At 42.8% G+C, this 20456-nt stretch overlaps 1 protein-coding gene across 1 annotated transcript in view; it reads left to right on the forward strand.

Annotated features, from left to right (window-relative positions):
• The first annotated feature begins 203 nt into the window (after nucleotides 1-203).
• The window catches only part of dlst (dihydrolipoamide S-succinyltransferase), a 53651-nt gene continuing 33398 nt past the window's right edge, over nucleotides 204-20456 (forward strand). The window contains exons 1-4 of the mRNA XM_059962198.1: nucleotides 204-323; nucleotides 12800-12833; nucleotides 15181-15229; nucleotides 19794-19855. Coding sequence (XP_059818181.1) covers nucleotides 264-323; nucleotides 12800-12833; nucleotides 15181-15229; nucleotides 19794-19855 — 205 coding nt within the window. The 5' untranslated portion in view covers nucleotides 204-263. The remainder of the gene's footprint in view (nucleotides 324-12799; nucleotides 12834-15180; nucleotides 15230-19793; nucleotides 19856-20456) is intronic.

Genomic DNA, 20456 nt, shown 5'->3' on the forward strand with positions numbered 1-20456 from the left:
CCTTTATCTTGAAATATTAAAACATTATTAATGGCAACCGTAAAGAGATAGTAATGTAAATTCTTCCTTTTTTAAGATTAGTTGCTGAGACAACTTAAATTCCCAAATATGTTTTATAATGATATCCTTCCCTTAGTGTTGTAGTTTGGCTTGGCGTCGGTAGTAAGAGCTGATCGCCTCCCTCCTACTCCCCCCCCACTTCCGGGCTGTTGGCGTGCCCCAGCTGACTTCCGCTCGGGGTGCCCTCGCACCGCAGTCGCATCATGTTCGCCCGATCGCGGTGGCTGCCCCGGAGCTTCAGCCGCTTGGCCGCGGCCCTGCAGGTGAGCGAGTCGGAGGGCAGCAAAACGTCGACACGGATGTGGGGGCGGGCGTAAGAAGATGGGGGCTCTCACCCTCACAGGGGTCTCCTGTTTGACGGGGAGATAGGCCCAAAGCCTTGCTCAAGGACAGACATTGGGAGCGGGCAGTGTCTGTTTTGACCGGCTCCACACCCGCCGGTGAGATATTATTCACGGTAGCCCGAAGCCCCGCACCCTTCCGAATCTCTTCCCCTTCCACCATGTTGTAAGACTCCTTTATATCCTCCAAGCCTAACTTGCTCTTTGCCCCTTGATCCTGGGTTCAAGAGCTTGGACTTGTAATGAACTCAAAGGACGCAAATAAAGTCTTGAAGGGAAGAACAAAGGTGGGATTTACTTCATCATATGGAAGGCTAACCTTGCCATCGAAGCAATCAATATCTTCATTCACTTATTATCATCTATCGTCTTTCATATTTCCTGTGAATTCCTACGTAAGTTAGTAGATTAGGCTGTCATAATGTCTTTGGCATGTATAAGGAAACACGCAGGCTCCAAATAGCATTGGACGTTATATTCAGTTTTACATGATTGTATACATCATGGTAAAATGAAATTTCTTGCTTGTATAACGCCATATATTCATCATTATTATCGTCATCGTTATGTCCCGTGTTGGTGATCTTAGTGACCAGGACTGTTCTGGGCAAATTCTTCTACAGAAGTGGTTTACCATTGCCTCCTTCTGGGCAGTGTCTGACCCCAGCCAGTATCAATACTCTTCAGATTGTCATCAGTGGTCGCATAACCAACATTTGTGATCTGCACCAGCTGCTCATATGAGCATCCACTACCTGCTCCCATGGCTTTACGCGGCCCTGATCCGTTTGTGGGGTAGGGGTGCTTGGTGTGGCAAAGCAGGTGCTACACCTTGCCCAAGGGTGAACTGCAGGCTAGTGGAGGGAAGCAGTGCCTTTGGTGGAGACATATCTCCTCCCTACCACCCAAAATAAAATAGTGCACATGGTAATTAATACAACTACATGTACAAAGCAACAGATAGGAGCATAAATCTGAAGTAGTGCAAAAAAAAAAGGCTAAAGTGACAGGGAAGTTGATAGATGTCATGTTTGAACTTGGGTCACTGATGCACCGAGGCAGCAATGCCACTGTACTGATTCTACCTGCATAATTTGCATTGAAATAGTTAACTTAAACCAAAACCAATTTTCTTTTCCATGAGGTTCCTTAAGGTTGTTGCCTGGGGAGGGAATGGGGATAAGCTCCCACTACCTATTAAAAGCTCCTCAAGGTGCGTGTCTCAAATGGTCTTTGACAACGAATTCCAGATCCTAGCCTTCACGTGTAGCTTAGCTACTAAATCCGGTGGAAAATTTTCTACTGGCGGGAGAAGCGGCAAAGGCAGCTTACTGGCACCTTAAAACCAGTCACTTTGGACAGATGGGGTTCATCAGCCATAGATGGCAGCTCATTCAAGAGAAGAAAAAACTGATCTCAAACCTCTGCTGCCTCGCAGCTATCCACTCACGGGGAAGGCTTCAGAGTAAATCTTGAGAGAGATTCCAGAGCTGGAGTCCCTAATGCATTCCTTTCTTGACTGGCAACTCCTTTGATGTGACTGGTGCTAAACTGCACTGGTTTCTGCCATACCTTTGGATTTGTCAGTTGCACGAAGAGGAGGAGGCTGCAGCATGGGCAGCAGCTTGCTCTCCATATTGTACTGTCTTGGATGATGTACTAGCTTGCGTATTGTGTAGACAGCTAGGATACGGTATCTATGGTTTACCCCAGCCAATGGAGGGCCTCATTTCTGCTTGATTTGTAGAAGGGTTTATATTAATTTATTTTTGTTCTTGTGTTGCACAATATTGAGAATGATATGATGGCTTCTTGGGCTTCTGCTTGTGTTTGTCTCTTTGTCCATGAGCATCTGTCCGCTTGACAATTGACATTGGTGGTGATCACTTTGTGGGATAAACTAACTTGTAATTAGAAACCTTTATGACTGCATATTGAATTCTAGAGGTTTATGAAGTTCTTAATTTTTTTATGTGAGTATACATGAATAGCAAAAACGTAAGACCTATAAGCTATAATACCCTTAAGTAGAATTTGTGTTCTTAATAGAGGGACTATAAAGAATTTCCAAAAAGTCTTCAGTTTCTTTATTCTAAAGGCAATGTAGAAGTTCTTTCTTTACACACAGAGTACCATCTGCCAGGACATGAGGTAATTAGCCTTGTTCCAACTTGCAGTATCCACTGTTTTCTGAATTGCATACCTCAGAGACTTTCATTGCATAGGTTGATCCTAATCTTTAAATGGCTTCATGTTCTCATATTGCTCCCAGGTTCGGTGAAGAATTAAATCCTGATCCCAGGATCCATCTGTATGAAATTCCTTCTGTTCTTTGATCAGACCGTTTCACATGACAGTTCAGTCTAAATCCAATGCATTTAGGGTCTCTGTTTTATAGCAGCTGGATGTTTGGTTGACATTCCGTGTGTAGCATCCTAGTTATTGGTACTTGAATTGGTGGTGTACAGAGGATTGTGGAATTGCTCCTGACTCTTCCTGAGGGTCCAGTGGTGTCAATCCTCATTACTAGTTGTCTCTCTGTCTTGGTTTAGCCTCCATTAATTTTAGCTACCATGGAAGTGGCTAACTCCATGATTCCTCAGTGCTTCTGAGATCTCACGTGCCAGTGGAGAAGTCTGAGGTGGACCCCTTATTTCTTATCTCACAGCAGCCAGCTGGGCATACTATCTCACACACAAAATGCTGGTAGAACACAGCAGGCTAGGCAGCATCTGTAGGGAGAAGCGATGTTGACATTTCGGGCCGAGACCCTTCGTCAGGACTAATCGAAAGGAAAGATAGTAAGAGATTTGAAAGTAGAGGGGGGAGGGGGAAATGTGAAATGATAGGAGTAGACCGGAGGGGGTGGGATGAAGCTAAGAGCTGGAAAGGTGATTGGCGAAAGTGATATAGAGCTGGAAAAGGGAAAGGATCATGGGACGGGAGGCCTCAGGAGAAAGAAAAGGCGGGGGGGAGCACCAGGAGATGGAGAACAGGCAAACAACTAAATATGTCAGGGATGGGGTAAGAAGGGGAGGAGGGGCATTAACGGAAGTTAGAGAAGTCAATGTTCATGCCAACAGGTTGGAGGCTACCCAGCCGGTATATAAGGTGTTGTTCCTCCAACCTGAGTTTGGATTCATTTTGACAATAGAGGAGGCCATGGATAGACATACCGGAATGGGAATGGGTCATGGAATTAAAATGTGTGGCGACTGGGAGATCCTGCTTTTTCTGGCGGACCGAGCGTAGGTGTTCCATGAAACGGTCTCCCAGTCTGCATGGGGTCTCGCCAATATATAAAAGGCCACACCAGGAGCACCGGATGCAGTATACCACACTAGCCAACTCACAGGTAAAGTGTCGCCTCACCTGGAAGGAGTGTCTGGGGCCCTGAATGGTGGTGAGGGAGGAAGTGTAAGGGCAGGTGTAGCACTTGTTCCGTTTACAAGAATAAGTGCCAGGAGGGAGATTGGTGGGAAGGGATGGGGTGGATGAGTGGACAAGAGAGTCGTGTAGGGAGCGATCCCTGCGAAAAGCAGAAGGGTGGGGGGAAATGTGTTTGGTAGTGGGATCCCATTGGAGGTGGCGGAAGTTACGGAGAATTATATGTTGGACCTGGAGGCTGGTGGGGTGGTAGGTAAGGACAAGGGGAACCCTATCCCGAGTGGGGTGGCGGGTGGATGGGGTGAGGGCAAATGTACGGGAAATGGGAGAGATGCGTTTGAGTGGTAGAAATTTACCATACCCACAAATTCCTGAAGGCCTTTGGTTTTGTTCGGTCGGGGGAAATGGCGGACTGCGTCTACCTTAGCAGGCAGAGGGGTTGCCCCGTCTTTAGCAATCCTGTGGCCCAGGAAGTCGATGGTGTCGAGCCCGAACTGGCATTTGGCTGGGTTGATTGTCAGGCTGTATTCAATCAGTCGGGCGTAGAGTTGGCGGAGGTGGGACAGATGCTCCTGATGACTGCTGCTGGCTATGATGTCGTCCAAATAGATGAAAGCGATGTCCAGGTCGAGTCCCACCGCGTCCATTAACCGCTGAAAAGTCTGTGTGGCATTCTTCAGGCCGAAAGGCATTCAGAGGAACTCGAAAAGGCCAAAATGGGTGATGAGTGCCGTTTTGGGGACGTTGTCCGGTTGCATCGGGATTTGATGGTATCCCCAGACGAGGTCCACCTTAGAGAAGATCCATGCGCCATGCAGGTTTGCTGCAAAATCCTGTATGTGCGGCACAGGGTAGCGGTCCGGTGTTGTAGCCTCGTTCAGCCTGCGGTAGTTGCCGCATGATCTCCAGCCCCCTGATGCTTTGGGCATCATGTGCAGGGGGGAGGCCCATGGGCTGTCGGACTGCCGTATGATCCCCAATTCCTCCATCCCCTTGAACTCCTCCTTCACCAGTCGGAGCTTGTCTGGGAAAAGCCTTCGAGCACGGGCATGGAGTGGTGGTCCCTGTCTCAGGATGTGGTGCTGTACGCCGTGTCTGGGCATGGCTGCCGTGAACTGCGGTGCCAGAACCGATGGGAAATCCGCCAGGACTCTGGTGAAGTCGTTGTCGGACAGGGTGATAGAGTCTAGGTGTGGGGCTGGCAACTGGGCTTCACCCAGGGAGAACGTTTGAAAGGTCTTGGCATGGACCAGTCTGTTCCTTGGCAGGTCAACCAGTAGGCTGTGAGCCCGCAAAAAATCCACTCCCGGGAGCGGTTGGGCTACAGCAGCCAGTATGAAGTCTCTCATGAACTGGCTGGAGCCGAACTGTAGCTGCACCGTACGGGTGCCGTAGGTCCTTACTGTGCTGTCGTTTGCGGCCCTCAGGGTGGGACCCTGTGCCCTGTTGCAGGTGTCTTAACTCGTCGGAGGTAAGATGCTGATCTCGGCTCCAGTGTCGACCAAAAAGCGGCGTCCTGACCGCTTGTCCCACGCATACAGGAGGCTATCCCGATGGCCAGCCGCTGTAGCCATCAGCGGCGGCTGGCCTTGGTGTTTCCCGGGAACTCGCAGGGCGGGCTACAGCGGTAGGCTTCTGCACCCCACCGCTGGTGGTAGAAGCACCATTGTTCATTGGTCTCCTCACCCCTCCCTCTGGGGTTAGTGGGCTCTACTGCCGGGCCTGGTCTGGTCTGCTGCTGGGAGCATGGCCTGGTGATCTGTGCGACGGACGCCCCACTCTCCTTCTTGGCTTTCCACAGCAAGTCCGCCCGGGCTGCCACCTTCCGGGGGTCGCTGAAATCCGTGTCGGACAGCAGCAAGCGTATGTTTTCGGGCAACTGCTTTAGGAATGCCTGCTCAAACATGAGGCAGGGCTTGTGTCCTCTGGCCAAGGACAGCATCTCGTTCATCAAAGCCGATGGTGGTCTGTCTCCCAAACCATCCAGGTGCAGTAAGTGGGCAGCTCGCTCACGCCGTGAGAGTCCGAAAGTCCTTATGAGCAGGGCTTTGAATTCCGTGTATTTGCTGTCCTCTGGGGGAGACTGTATGAACTCCTCAACCTGGGACGCTGTTTCCTGGTCGAGGGAGCTCACCACATAGTAGTAACGTGTATCCTCCGAGGTTATTTGCCAAATGTGGAATTGGGCTTCTGCTTGCTGGAACCATAGGTGAGGTCGCAGCATCCAGAAGCTTGGCAGTTTTAATGAAACTGCATGAACAGATGCGGCGTTGTTCATCTTCGGCTCAAATATCGTTTGGGCCGTCAGGGTCACCAATTGTAGCGGTGTGCTACACGCAGCGCTGAAATAACAACACGTAGTCAATGAGCTGCAGTTGCAAAAGAGATTTATTCGAACTTCGCAGCCTCGCTTTAAAGCCTTCCTGATCCCGCCCTCCCCGGGGAATGCATATTCACAGTCCCGTCCCGCGCACGGGCTTTTCCCCTTGCTGGTGAAGCATACTATCTGTTGCTGTGCTTAGATCTTGGTATCAGTGAGTCACACTGGCTTTCTATTTTATTGCTGCATCTTTGTGAAAATGAGAGGATGTAACAGTGGGCATATTATCTCTCATCCTTCATGGCTGCTCGTGTCGTTCCAACCTGGAGTCGTGTCTACTTCACAAACCTTCATTGTCACAAATTGATTCTCAGAATTTTTGCTGACTTTGGAATATCAGGCTGTAAGGAAAGAAAACTCATTTTAGCCTTTTCAGAGAATTTGTGTTCAGGAGTAAAGAAATGTTAAAGCATGTAAGGGTCTTGATATACCTCTCTTGGACAATTATATCTGTAGTCTGTCTAAAAAGAAAATTGTGTATTTGGAATGGAGGGATTGTAGTACTATTTTATCAAACTGATTCTTGAAATGGGAGGATTGCATGACGAACGATTCATCAATTGGACCTTTACATCAAAGAATTTCAAAAGAATTAGAGAACATCTCATAAAGAAATAATGTTTTTACAGGGCTTCACAGTTTAAATGAAGGAGTGATGTTTGCCTGTTGCTGGGATGTGTAGAACCACAAACACGAAATTAGTGGACGGCCATTTGGAACTGAGTTGAGAAAAAAACTTTGTCCAGTAGATGGTGGATCGTAAGCATTCCTGAGGTCCATGGAAGCTTGTTGTGAGATGAGTGGTTTTGGGATGTAAGGGACTAGAGGGATGTGACGCTGTTTCTTCTGTTAACATTTTTTGTTAATTTGTTAATTTGCTCAATCATATACATTGACACCAATAGTTTTAAGGAGGTTAGAATTGGAGTGTTTTCAAGGTACACAATTTTGATAATGATGCATACAAAAGCCATGCCAGGCAAATGGGACTGGATGATGTATTTTGAATATAAAAAATATTTAAAATAAAATAAAATTTGGTTTTAATTTTCTTTAGTTTGAATGAAAGTGAGTAAAGGTGCCAAAGCATTTAGACATAACTTTCCCTTCAATGACACCCACCCACTATGTTTGAATTCAGCTTTATTAGCTTTGAAACTCTTGATCCAAGCAATGTTTTAACAGTATCATAAATTATGCATGTTCAAATATTACAATTTTTTAATATAATTTAATACTGCGCACTCCAGATGATAAAACAAACATCTTCAAATGCTAGAATCTGAAACTTAAAAAAACCAAAATATTTGAAATACGCTGCGGTAATGGAATAATTAACCATTAAAGGACTATGACAAACTGTTGATAAACAAAAGTTGCCCTTAAGTCGCGTATTTCTTTGAAACACAGATTGTTCAGTTAGTATTGTTTAGCATGTGTGGGGTTGATGATTGGCTTGAAATTTGTATTATCAGTTGGAAGAGTAGTTTGGAAGTAACAAAGATGTATTATAAGGGATAGAATGAAGCAATACCTCAAGCTTGGTGTATGATGAGCTTAAGTTCAAATGGGTTGTGAATATTACGTGTTCCTTATCTATTCTGAGAATAATCAGATATGAATAATACAATAGATTGTCAGACATATCCTGAAGTATCTTGTGTATGAACTTCATGTCAAGCTTGTATGGGCAGAGTGCAGGAAATGCATTCTGGAGGTACCTCCCTCTATTCAGGATAATGAATTTACCAACGTTGGTCAAGTTGAGGAGAATACAACTTTTGAATTAAATATTTCAATTTGTTCATAAGATTTTGCATAATTTTCATTTTGTTTAGGTAAAATGAAAGTGAGTAAAATTCCCTAAACATTTGGACATGACTTTCCCTTCAGTGACACCCATCTACTATGTTTGAATTCAACTTTATTAATTACGAAACTCTTGATCCAAGCAGAAAGTAGGAGTAATTGATATAATAGATATTATGATTTAATAGTATCATAAAGTATTCAAGTGTTGGCTCGTGGCCACGTGGTTAAGGCGTTGGTCTAGTGATCTCAAGGTCACTAGTTTGAGCCTCAGCTAAGGCAGAGTGTTGTCACTTAACCACATATTGTTCTGCGATGACACCGGTGCCAAGCTGTATTGGCCCTTGCCCTTCCCTTGGACAACATCGGTGATGTAGGAGAGAGGAGACTTGCAGCATGGGCAACTACCGGTCTCCTATACACCCTGCCCAGGCTTGCGCCCTGGAAACTTTCTAAGGCACAAATCCATGGTCTCTCGAGACTAACGGATGTCTATATTAGTTTTTCAATACAATTTGAATACTGAGTCACCCAGATGATAAAACAAAAATTTTTTAGTCTATAGGAATTGTTCCTGTGTTTTAGAAAACCTTTGAGTTTAAGAAATGATTTGTGTTTTAGAAGCTGTCCGTAATTGGGAAATTAACAAACATTTAAGATAGAAATTCTCAGAGTTTTAAATGTTTTTCAAGAATGTGTGGATTCAAATGTGTATCACTAAATAAATGAACTGTGATTTAACCTGCAAACACGAGGAAATCTGCAGACTCTGGAAATTCAAGCAACACACACAAAATGTTGGTGGAACACAGCAGGCCAGACAGTATCTCTAGGGAGAAGCGCTGTCAACATTTCGGGCCAAGACCCTTCATTAGTCCTGACGAAGGGTCTCGGCCCGAAACGTCGACAGTTCTTCTCCCTATAGATGCTGCCTGGCCTGCTGTGTTCCACCAGCATTTTGTGTGTGTTGCTGTGATTTAACCTACTTTGTTAGATGGAAAATCTTCTCATTGGTAGGGAGAGGGAACCCACCACAAATAGTGGGTATTGGCAGCTAAGACTTGCTGCGGAGAAGAAACAGGGAAGTAGAGTAGTTTTTGAAAACTGGGGAGTTACAGTATTATCCCCCTTTGCTTAATGGTATTGGCCCATAGCATAAAAAATGGTTGTGAACCCCTGCTTCATTGAGAGTATTCATGGCTATTTAAATCTGATAGGGCTTAAAATCTTTTGAGTTCAAAGTAAATTTATTATTAAAGTATACTATGTCACCATACATAAGCCTGAGGTTCTTTTTGTTGCAGGCATACCCAATAAATCCATAATAGAATGATAACCGTAATAGAATTACTAAAAGACTGCACCAACTTGGGTGTTCAGCCAGTGTGCAAAAGACAAACTTTGGATATACTAAAAGAAAGAATATCCCCTTTGGTTCAAGAGCTTGATGGTTGAGAATAACTGTTCCTGAACATTCTTTCTGATGGCAGCAGTGAGAAGAAAGCATGTCCTGGGTGTTGGAGTCCTTGATGATTGATGCTGCTTTCCTGCAACAGTGTTTTGTATAGAATGTTCTCAGTGGTGGGGAGGGCTTTACCTGTGATGGACTGAGCCTTATCCACTATATTTTTTTAGGATTTTCTGTTCAAGGGCATTGATATTTCAATTATCAGTCTGTGATGCTATCTGTCAATATATTCTCAACCAAATATCTATATGAGTTTGTCAAAGTTTAGATGTCTTGTCAAATCTTCGCAAACTCCAAGGGAAGTAAGGATGCTGCTGTGCTTTTTTTCATAATTGCACCTGTGTGCTGGGCCTCAGGACAGGTCCTCTAAAATAATAACACCAAGGTATTTAAAGTTGCTGACCCTGTCCAGCTCTCATCCTCAGATGAGGTCTGGCTCATGGACCTTTGGTTTCCTTCTCCTGAAGTCAAGAATCAGTTCCTTGGTCTTGCTGACAGTGAGAGGTTGTTGTGGCACCACTTAGCTTGACTTTCAATCTCCCTCCTATATACTGATTCATCACCACTTTTGATTTGGTAGCGGTATCCTCAGCAAACTTCAATATGGCATTGGAGCTGTGCTTGACCGCACAGTCATAAGTGTAAAGAGAGTAGAGCAGGGGGCTAAGCACACAGCCTTGTGCACGTGAATTGATAGAGTTCGTGGAGATGTTTTTGCCAACTTGGACTGACTGGTGTCTGCAAGTGAGGAATTTAAGGATCCAGTTGCACATGCAAGTATTGAGGCCAAGGTCTTGGAGCTTATTGGTTAGCATTGAAGGGATGATGGAATTGACTGCTGAGCTGTACTTGATAAAGAACATCCTGATATATGCATCTTCGTTATCCAGATGTTCCAGGGTTGAGTGAAGAGCCAATGAGATGGAATCTGCTGTGGACCCATTGCTCTAGTCTGCAAATTGGAGTGGATCCAAATTGTTTCTCAGGCAGGAATTGATATGTTTCATCACCAGTTTCTCAAAGTGGATCACTGTGGATGTAAATGCTACTTGACGATAGTCTTTGGGGCAGGTCACCATGTTCTTCTTATAATTGAAGCCTGCTTGTAACAGGCGGGCATCTCACACTGCTGAAGTGAGAGGTTAAAGATCTCAGTGAACACTTTAGACCTGTCTGGGGCAGTCTGTTTTTTGTGGGTTTGCCTTCATGAAGGCTGCTCGCATGTTGTCCTCAGAGACTGATATTATAGGATCATCAGGGGCTGTACGAGTTTGTGATGGTTCCTCCATGTTTTGAGGGTCACAATGAGCATAGAAGGCATTGAGCTCATCTGGAAGTGAACCCCTGTTGTCACCTATGTCACAACTGTTGAGCATCCTTCGTTGATTCAAGTTTAATTTGAAATTGCCATTTCACCAGTGAGATGACTTTCTGGAGATCATACTTAGACGTCTTGTAGCTTTCTTGATCACCAGACTTGAATGCCTCTGATCTGGCTCTCTGCAGATTGCAGATCTCATGGTTAATCCAATACTTCTGATTTAATAAAGTCCATCACAACCATGGAGTATTCATTCAGATCATAGATGAGTCCTTGCACACAGTCCAGTCCCCTGACTTGAAGCAATCCAGTAGCTGCTTCTCTGTCTCCTGTGACCACCTCTTTGTTGTCCAAATTTCTGGAGCTTTGCTGTTTTGCTGCTGCCTGTATTCGGGTAGGAGAAACACAGCCAAGTGATCTGATTTACCAAAATGTGGTCTGGGCATATAACAGCAGGCATTCCTTATCTTCGTACAACAGTGGTCTAGTGTTCTGGTGCAACAGATTATATGCTGATGGAAACTGCGCAGGGTTTTCTTTAAACAAACCTGATTGAAGTCCCTTACTATGATTTGAAATGCTTTGGGATGGAGTGTTTTTTATTTGGAGAGGATATTGTTCATTAACTCAAGCTCTTGATCATAGTTGGTCACTGGTAGTATGTAAACTGTGGTCAGGATTATGGAGGAAAACTCCTGAGGTAAATAGAACAGATGACATTTGACTGTTAGGTGTTCAAGGACGGGGAATCATGAGGTTGTCAAAACCACCACAATGGAGCATCACTGAGAGTTTATCCTGAAACACAGGCCTCCACCTTTTGTCTTCTCTGAATCAACAGTTCAGACCATATGGAAAATTGAGAAACCTGGTTTGATTGCTGTATCTGGCGTGCTGGGAGAAAGCCAAGTTTTGCTCAGACATAGAACAGAACAGTAATCTCTGATACAGCAATCTTGCCCTCAGATCCTCAATTTGATGTGGTGTGGGGGCACATCGCTCTGCGTTTCAGCCTGGCTTAGATTCTCCCCTTGTGCCACAATTCTGGCCATAGTGATGAATTTTCGTAGGAATAGTAAATAGTCTGTTAAAGGCTTTGAGATTGTAAAGAAAATGCAAGCAAGTAGATTGATTGTGACTTAGTTGAGGGACTGAATTGCTACTGAAGATTGATCGCAAAATGACCGAACTGGTATGAGATAAGGGACAACACCTCAATGTGGCATTCTCTAAGCAGCAACCATTAATTGAGAAGTTAACTTGTTTTATTAAGACCTAGGGTCTTTGGGATCTAATAAATTGGAAGTAACATTACAGTGGCCATCTCTTTGTAATGAGATAAGAAACAACAGGTCCACTCTAAGACATCTCCAACAGCCTCTGCAGCCTCAGCAGCAGGTTAAGAGTTGATTGTTATACTATGGTAAATGGAGTCTAGCCTTTAAACCCACAATTCCTGGTAACCTTCTCATCACGATTTGCAGCATTAACACAAGGGAAATTAGACTTGCAGTTATACAGCGAAAAAAATAGCCAGCTGATGGAATGGAGAGGGTGAAGAGGAGTATTTTATATATAGACCCTTTGGCAAGTGAGGTGCTTTTGTAATAATAGGACATCGGTAGAGTGAAAAACAAAATATATCATGGATATTGAAGGCAAACTATCACGAATCACGAGGGGTGCAAGTCCATAGCTGTCTCTGAAAGTGGTAACACAAATAGATAGGGTGATGAAGATGGTGAGTGGCATACCTTTTATAGGGTAAGTTGGGAACTATTGATCCAGCTGTATAAAACTTAGGTTAGGTCACATTTGGAGTACTGTGTGTAATTCAGGTCACCATGTGGAGGCTTTGGAGGGGTGCAGAATGGGACTATTTCGGATGGACGTTGGTGAGCATGGGTGGGTTGAGCTGAAGGGCTGCTTCTGGGCAGTATTACTCTTCAACTAAAATGATTTTTAAGTGGCTATAATGAACTATTTTTATATTGAGAATAAGCTCTATTGTTTCCTTTTATCTCTCTTTACAGGGTAATGGTTCACAAGGACCAAGAGGTGTCTCTGGTAAGTTTTATATTCTTGCATGTAAATGTGTCTATAGTTCAGTTACCTGCCATTCCTTAAGTTATGCTGATTCTTCATTTATAATATTTTGATATCTTCTCACCTACATAGTCAATGTCCCAACTCGTATTTTGTACCACTAATTAGAGTAAACAAAAACGTCAATATAGAAAGGTTTGCTGAAGTAAAAAATTGTGATTTAGTCTAGTTGAGTGAAATGGCCTGTTCTTCTCAAAGGTGCACAATAATCAACCAGTTCTATTGGCCTGGTTTAAAAAAAGAAATTTCTAGAAATGGTTAGCAGATCAGTCAGTATCTGTAGAAAGAAAACAAAAGAGTTAAAAACACAATACTGGAGCAACTCAGTGGGTCATGCTGAATCTCTGGAGGGAAATGGGCACTTGATGTTTTGTGTTGAGACCTTTCATGCAGGTGAGGGCTGAATCAATAGCAGTTAGATGGGGTGTGGGAATCTGCATTTACTGCGGATAAAAATGAAGTCTAGTGATCAGGAGTAGAAAGTGGGATCTGATGAGAGGGAGATAGAGGAACTGAGAGAAGGAAATTTTTTCCTTCAAGTGATAAGGTGGGAAGAGATATAGTCGAACTAGCTCTTGACAGAGACATGGTGTTTCTGATTGAAGATCCTTTGTCAGAACAAAGGCTCAAGTTTTACCTCCATCTTTTTATGTTGGTTGAATGTTCGTAATCAGTGTAATGGCACTTATCTGGGGTGTTAACTGACACCAGCACTGTGGTTGGTTGTGCTGGTCGGAAAAACTGGTCTTCTGTCTCACAGTATTTTCAAAAAGGACTGAAGATAGCAGGAGAATTCATTGACTTTTGGAAGGTCTTTAGAAAGTATGTCTCCATGTTTGCAGGTTATAAAGATCTGGAAGTTAGAAGGTTAAATGGTTACTTTTTAGTAAGACAGCTGGAAGTGGATATGGCTTCATAAGTTAAGCTTTTGGATTGAATATTTCTTACTGAATTTTCAGATGATGACTTGCATTGTAGGTTTTGATATTTTTCTTAACTCTTCATTCCTTTTTGATATAACTGGTTCTGAAATTTTAACTTCTATGTTGTACTGTTTGAGATATTCTGATAATCCGTAAGAATTTCCTCTTAGTTTCAGAATTAGTGTAATAATGAGTTGTGTAACGTTTCTGTCAAATAACTGAATATACTTGTATCCTATCCTAAAAATTGGGTGAAAATTGCTCCAGCTTTTGGTATTAAAAAAGATACCATGCTTGCGCAAGGTGTAATCTGAGCATGTGGCACAGGTGAATTTCTCTCCCTTTGTATTGGGAATGACAGTGAATAAGAGCCTGGCTACTGCACATTGCATTCTGAAAAATTCACAGTTTGAGCTTCAGCCATCAAAGTTGATGCATCTTCACAGGAAGAATTTATTAAAGGATTTTCATTTTGGGGAGAGTTCAACTTCACTAAGTCAGATGAAAAATTAATAGTTCAAAAATTAGAAAGCCAAATATGCTACTGTATGGAAATAAACTGAGGTAAAATGCATGAATGTTGTATGATGGGAGTGTGAGAGTGACCAAAAATTGACAGAATCAAGTTTTGTCATGTACCTTACCTAAAGGGGAATCACCACGATGGGGAGCTTTTACAGAGCATAAATCACTAGGTCTCTTGCAGTGTTGTTAACATTGTGTGCGTGTGTGGCATCCGTTAGTCTCGTGAGACCATGAATCTGTGCCTGGAAATTCTTGCTTCAGGAGAGTCCTCTCCAGGACGCAGGTCTGGGCAGGGTTGTATGGAAGACCAGCAGTTGCCCATGCAGCGAGTCTCCTCTCTCCATGCCACTGATGTTGTCCAAGGGAAGGGCAAAGGCCGATACAGCTTAGCACCAGTGTTGTGGCAGGAGTTGCCAGAACGAGTTTGAAGGCAATGTCGGACTGCCTTAGTGACTCCAGCTCCAGATTCATACTCGGGGTTTACTCCTGAAGCCTTTCCCATGAGTGGGTATGGCCGCAAGGCAGCGGAGGTTTGAAATCAGAGTTTTCCTTCTCTGAGATGGACTGCCTTCCCAGGCTGACGAGCTCCATCTACCCGAAACGCTGAAAGTATGGTAATATTCTAATAGCACTGGTCTCCATTATTTTCTAATCTTACTTGCAGGTTGCACTTATCTTTCTCTAAATCATAAGTGATCTCAAGTTGTATAATGCATTCTACTTCCATCTAAAATGTCGCAAACCTTTAATCACTTTACAAATGCTTGCTGAAATGAGTAGCCAAATATCCATTGACAGTTGTTTTCCATTTTTCATGTGTTTTGATACATGTTTGCCACAACTAAATGTGTCTTTTCTAGGTCTTTTAGTATGTCATCGATCCATTTATGATAAAAGCAGGCAGCTTCCGTAAGTACAAAAATATAGATTGAAAATGAAAGCTGTTGCTTTCAGTTTTAGTGATTTTTTTTCTATTTGTGATTCTATTTTTACCAACCCTCTTCCTCCCCTCCCCCATTCCAAATTTAAGATGTTCCTTCTGATCAGCTGCATTTGTCAGGCATTTATGAAGCAAACTCTGAACTGATTAGTTTATTTGTTATTAACTTTTGTCATGTGGTCTGCCCAAAAGGATATTGATCTTTTCCTTAGGTTTCTAAATTAAAGAGAATGTTTTTCCCTGTAATAAGAATGCTTTTGGATATTTTCCCTGTAATAAAAGCTTAGTTCTGTGTACTATGCACACAAAAATATCCAGATAATTCTTGCACTGCTACTCACATATTGTCCACTGATCCACTCATAAACAAGAGAAAATATTTACCAAAAGAAGCAAGCAGGGCAGGAAATACAAATTTCTAAAAGCAATTGGTACATGTATGGAATAACAAAATAACAATACTTTGCATGGCTACATTTGCATTAGTTACAGGACTTCCACTTGTAATCTTTGTATGTTCAGTCTGTTCAGAGATTGTGGAGAAGAATTTGGCAGGAGGATGGCTACCAGAATGACGAGACTCAGAATAGGATGTGTGGTAAAAAAAACAAAGTTTGTGTCCAGTCAGACTATCAGGATGGGACAAAATTGCAGCCTGTTGGGTGAATACCAGTGGATTAGGGATGCAGAATCAAAAAGGGTAGCAAATACAGTAACACACACAAAATGCTGGTGGAACACTGCTGGCCAGGCAGCATCTATAGGGAGAAGCACTGTTGACGTTTCGGGCCGAGACCCTTCGTCAGGACTAACTGAAAGGAAAGATAGAGATTTGAAAATAGTAGGGGGAGGGGGAAATGCAAAATGATGGGAGAAGACCGGAGGGGGTGGGATGAAGCTAAGAGCTGAAAAGGTGATTGGCAAAAGTGATACAGAGCTGGAGAAGGGAAAGGATGATGGGACGGGAGGCCTCGGGAGAAAGAAAGGGGGAGGGGAGCACCAGAGGGAGATGGAGAACAGGCAGAGTGATGGGCAGAGAGAGAGAAAAAAAACAAACAACTAAATATGTCAGGGGATGGGGTAAGAAGAGGAGGAGGGGCATTAACGGAAGTTAGAGAAGTCAATGTTCATGCCATCAGTTTGGAGGCTACCCAGCCGGTATATAAGTTGTTGATCTTCCAACCTGAGTATGGCTTCATCTTGACTGTAGAGGAGGCCATGGATAGACATATCAGAATGGGAATGGGATGTGGAATTAAAATGTGTGGCCACTGGGAGATCCTGCTTTCTCTGGCGGACAGAGCGTAGGTGTTCAGCAAAACGGTCTCCCAGTCTGCGTCGGGTCTTACCAAGATATAAAAGGCCACACCGGGAGCACCAGACGCAGTATACCACACCAGCCGACTCACAGGTGAAGTGTCGCCTCACCTGGAAGGGCTGTCTGGGGCCCTGAATGGTGGTGAGGGAGGAAGTGTAAGGGCAGGTGTAGCACTTGTCAAAAAGGCAATGTCATCTTAGTCATGGGAGATTTTAACACGCAGGTAGATTGGGAAAATCAGGTTGGTAATGGATCTTAAAGAGTGAATTTGTTGAATGCCTATGAGATGGCTTTTTAGAACAGTTTGTCATTGAGCCTACTAGGGGATCAGCTATACTGGATTGGATGTAATGAAATTTGAATCGGGCTAAAGTAAAGTCTGACTTAGCAGTATTTCAATGCAATAAAGAACTTACAGTGGTATGAGAGAGGAGTTGGCCAAAGTAAGTTGGAAGGAGCTACTGGCAGGGATGTCAGCAGTGCAGCAATTGCTTGAGTTTCTGAGAAAAATGAAAAATCAGGATAGATGTATTGCAAAAACAAAGAAATACTTAAAAGGCAAACCATGGCTGACAAGTGAAGTCAAAGCTAATGTAAAAACAAAAAAGAAGGCATACAACGAAGCAAAAATTTGTAGGAAGATAGAGAATAGGGAAGCTTTTAAAAACCTACAGAAGGTAACTAAAAGAATCATAAGGGGGAAAGATGAAATATGAATGCAAGCTAGCAAACAATATCAAGGTGGATAGAAACAGTTTTTTTTTCAAGCATATGAAAAACAAAAGAAATGAGAGTGGATATAGGACCACAAGAAAATGAGGCCAAAGAAATAACAACAGGGAACAAGGAGATGACCGATGAGCTAAATGAATATTTTGCATCAGTCTTCACTGTGGAAGACATGAGCAGTGTGCCAGGTGTTAAAAGATGTGATAGAAGAGAAGTGAGTGCACTTACTGTTACAAGGGAGAAGGTGCTCAAAAAGCTGAAAGATCTAAAGATTAAGTCACCCAGACCAGATGAACTGCACCCTAGGGTTCTGAAAGAGACATTGTAGAGGCATTAATAATGATCTTTCTAGAATCATTGGACTCTGGCATGGTTCCGGAGGATTGGCAAATTGCAAATGTCACTCCACTCTTTAAGAAAGGAGGGAGGCAGCAGAAAGGAAATTATAGACCAGTTAGCCTGACCTCAGTGGTTGGGAAGATGTTGAAGTCAATTTTTAAGGATGAGGTGATGGAGTACATGGTGACACAGGAGAAGATAGGACAAAGTCAGCATGGTTTCCTTAAGGGAAGATCTTGCCTGATGAACCTGTTGGAATTCTTTGAGGCGATTACAAGTAGGATAGATAGTGATGTAATGGGTGTTATATATGTAGACTTTCAGAAGACCTTTGACACGGTGCCACACTTGAGGCTGCTTAACAAGTTGAGAGCCCATGGTATTGGCGGACAGTTACTATCAGAGTTAGAGCATTGGCTGAATGGTAGGAGTGAATGAATGGGAATAAAAGGATCCTTTTCTGCCAGTGACTAGTGGTGTTCCATAGGGATTGGTGTTGGGACTACTTTTTATGCTGTATATCAGTGATTTAGATGATTGAATAGATGGTTGTGTTGCCAAGTTTGCAAAAAAATAAAGATTGGTGGAGGGGCAGGTGGTGTTGAGGAAATAGGAAGACTACAGAAGGTCTTAGACAGATTAGGAGAATGGGCAAGAAGACGGCAAATTAAATATAATGTTGGAAAATGCATGGTCATGCACTTTGGTGGTAGAAATAAAGGTGCAGTCTATTTTCTAAACAGTGAGAAAATCTAAAAATCTGAGATACATAGGGACTTGGGAGTCCTTGTGCAGAATACTTTTAGGGTTAACTTGCAGGTTCAGTCAGTGGTAAGCAAGGCAAATGCAATGTTAGCATTCATTTCAAAAAGTCTAGAATATAAGAGCATGGATGTAATGCTGAGGCTTTGTAAGACACTGGAGAGGCCTCACCTTGAGTATTGTGAACAGTTATGGGCTCTTCATCTGGGAAAAGATGTGCTGGCATTGGAGAGGGTTCAGAGGAAGGATGATTCTGGGAATGAAAGTTTGATGGCTCTCGGTTTGTACTCATTAGAATTTAGAAGGATGAGGGGTGATCTCGTTGAAACTTTTTGAATGTTGAAAGGCTGAGACAGAGTATATGTGCAAAGGATGTTTTCCGTGGTTTTGCAGTCTAGGATGAGAGAGTATTATCAAAATTGAGGAGTGTCCATTTAAAACGGGTGTGCCGGGTGGCAAAAACGATCAGCCACAACTGAATGGCAGAACAGACTTCATTGGCCAAATGGCCTAATTCTGCTCCTATGTCTTATGGTTTTATGAATCATGAACATTCAGAGGAAGCACAATGACTGCAGCTGTATGGAGAGATGTAATTTTTTAAGTAGCATGTAAAAGAGCAGCTGGTACTTTTTACGTTTATACCCACAATTGATATACATGACATTGTTTTCTTAAAACCCTAAAATATGATTATGCATAAGCAAATATCTATCAAAACCCTTTTAAAATAATTAATTTATTACAGGCACATGCGTCCAGCAATATAATTTGCACTCCTGATAAACGCTGTATCAAATTTGGGGTTGTGAAATATGTTGAATTTCATTAGTTGTGAGTGAATCTTAACATTGAACCACAATGTTGTGCTGACCTTTTAACCTACTCGAGGATCAATTTAACCCTTCCCCACATAGACCCCATTTTTCTTTCATCCATGTGTTTATCCAAGAGCTTTTTAAATGACCCTAATGTATCAGCCTCTTACCACTAGCCCCTGCCAGTGTGCATGCATTTACCACTATCATCCTCCCCTCACTATGTTTTCCTCCAATCACCTTACCATTATGCCCTCTCATATTAGCCATTGCCGTCACAGGGAAAAGCTACCAGCTGTCCATTCTATCTTCTTATACACCTCTATCCAGTCTCAGCACTTCCTCACTCGCTCCAAAGAGAAAAGCCCTAGCTAGTATATCCGTTCCTCATAGACATTGTGTCTAATCTAGGCAGTATCTTGGTAAATCCTTGAACTCTCTTTAAAGCTCCCATATCTTTCTAATGATGAGCCGAGCTGAACCGGTCACAATACTCCAAACCTGAATTGTATAATAGATCTGTACTTTTTATAGAGCATACTTCTAATTATGTTCATTTACTTGTAGTGAAAGTGGCTCCAAATTCAGCATCTTCCATATACGACACTTCAGAACCTCAGTAGTTTTCAGTAAGTATTGAATTATTTTATGTGAAGGGCTATTTTGAATATGGCAGAGGTCATCTGTGTACTCTGATCCACAGTTATTATTTATAAAAATCAGATATTCTTCCAGCCTTCAAAATGGGGAGCAGTTAATGTGACCTAAAGACAGTATCTGATCATTTGCTTTAACAAAACACACTAAATAAATAGTTTATGGTCATGAGTTGTTTTACTTAATTTTATGTATTTCAGATGTACTTTAGTTGCTTTGTTTAACTGCACATAGTTGAAAGTGTTTTTAAAACCTTTTTATATAGTTTCTCACTGTGTAGAGTCTTTGGCAGGCTGTTCTTGAAGGAAAATATTTTAATTTGGGTGTTTGACATACTGGGTTAGCATGTAATTGAGTATGTTTTGTAATTAAGTTTATTCATTCAGTTGTTTTGAATCTTCTGCATACAGCTTGCTTCTGCCATCAATGTTTGACTCCATTAAGATGGCGACAGGCTGAGTCGCAGAGGCTTCTACAGGGTGAACAAGGGGTGTTATTGTCTTTTTTAAAAATATATCTTATACGATTGCAAGACCCTGCTGGACATGAAGTACTGCATGTCTCGGCCATCAG

This window comes from Hypanus sabinus, chromosome 2, assembly GCF_030144855.1.
Source record: "Hypanus sabinus isolate sHypSab1 chromosome 2, sHypSab1.hap1, whole genome shotgun sequence".
NCBI lineage: Eukaryota > Metazoa > Chordata > Chondrichthyes > Myliobatiformes > Dasyatidae > Hypanus > Hypanus sabinus.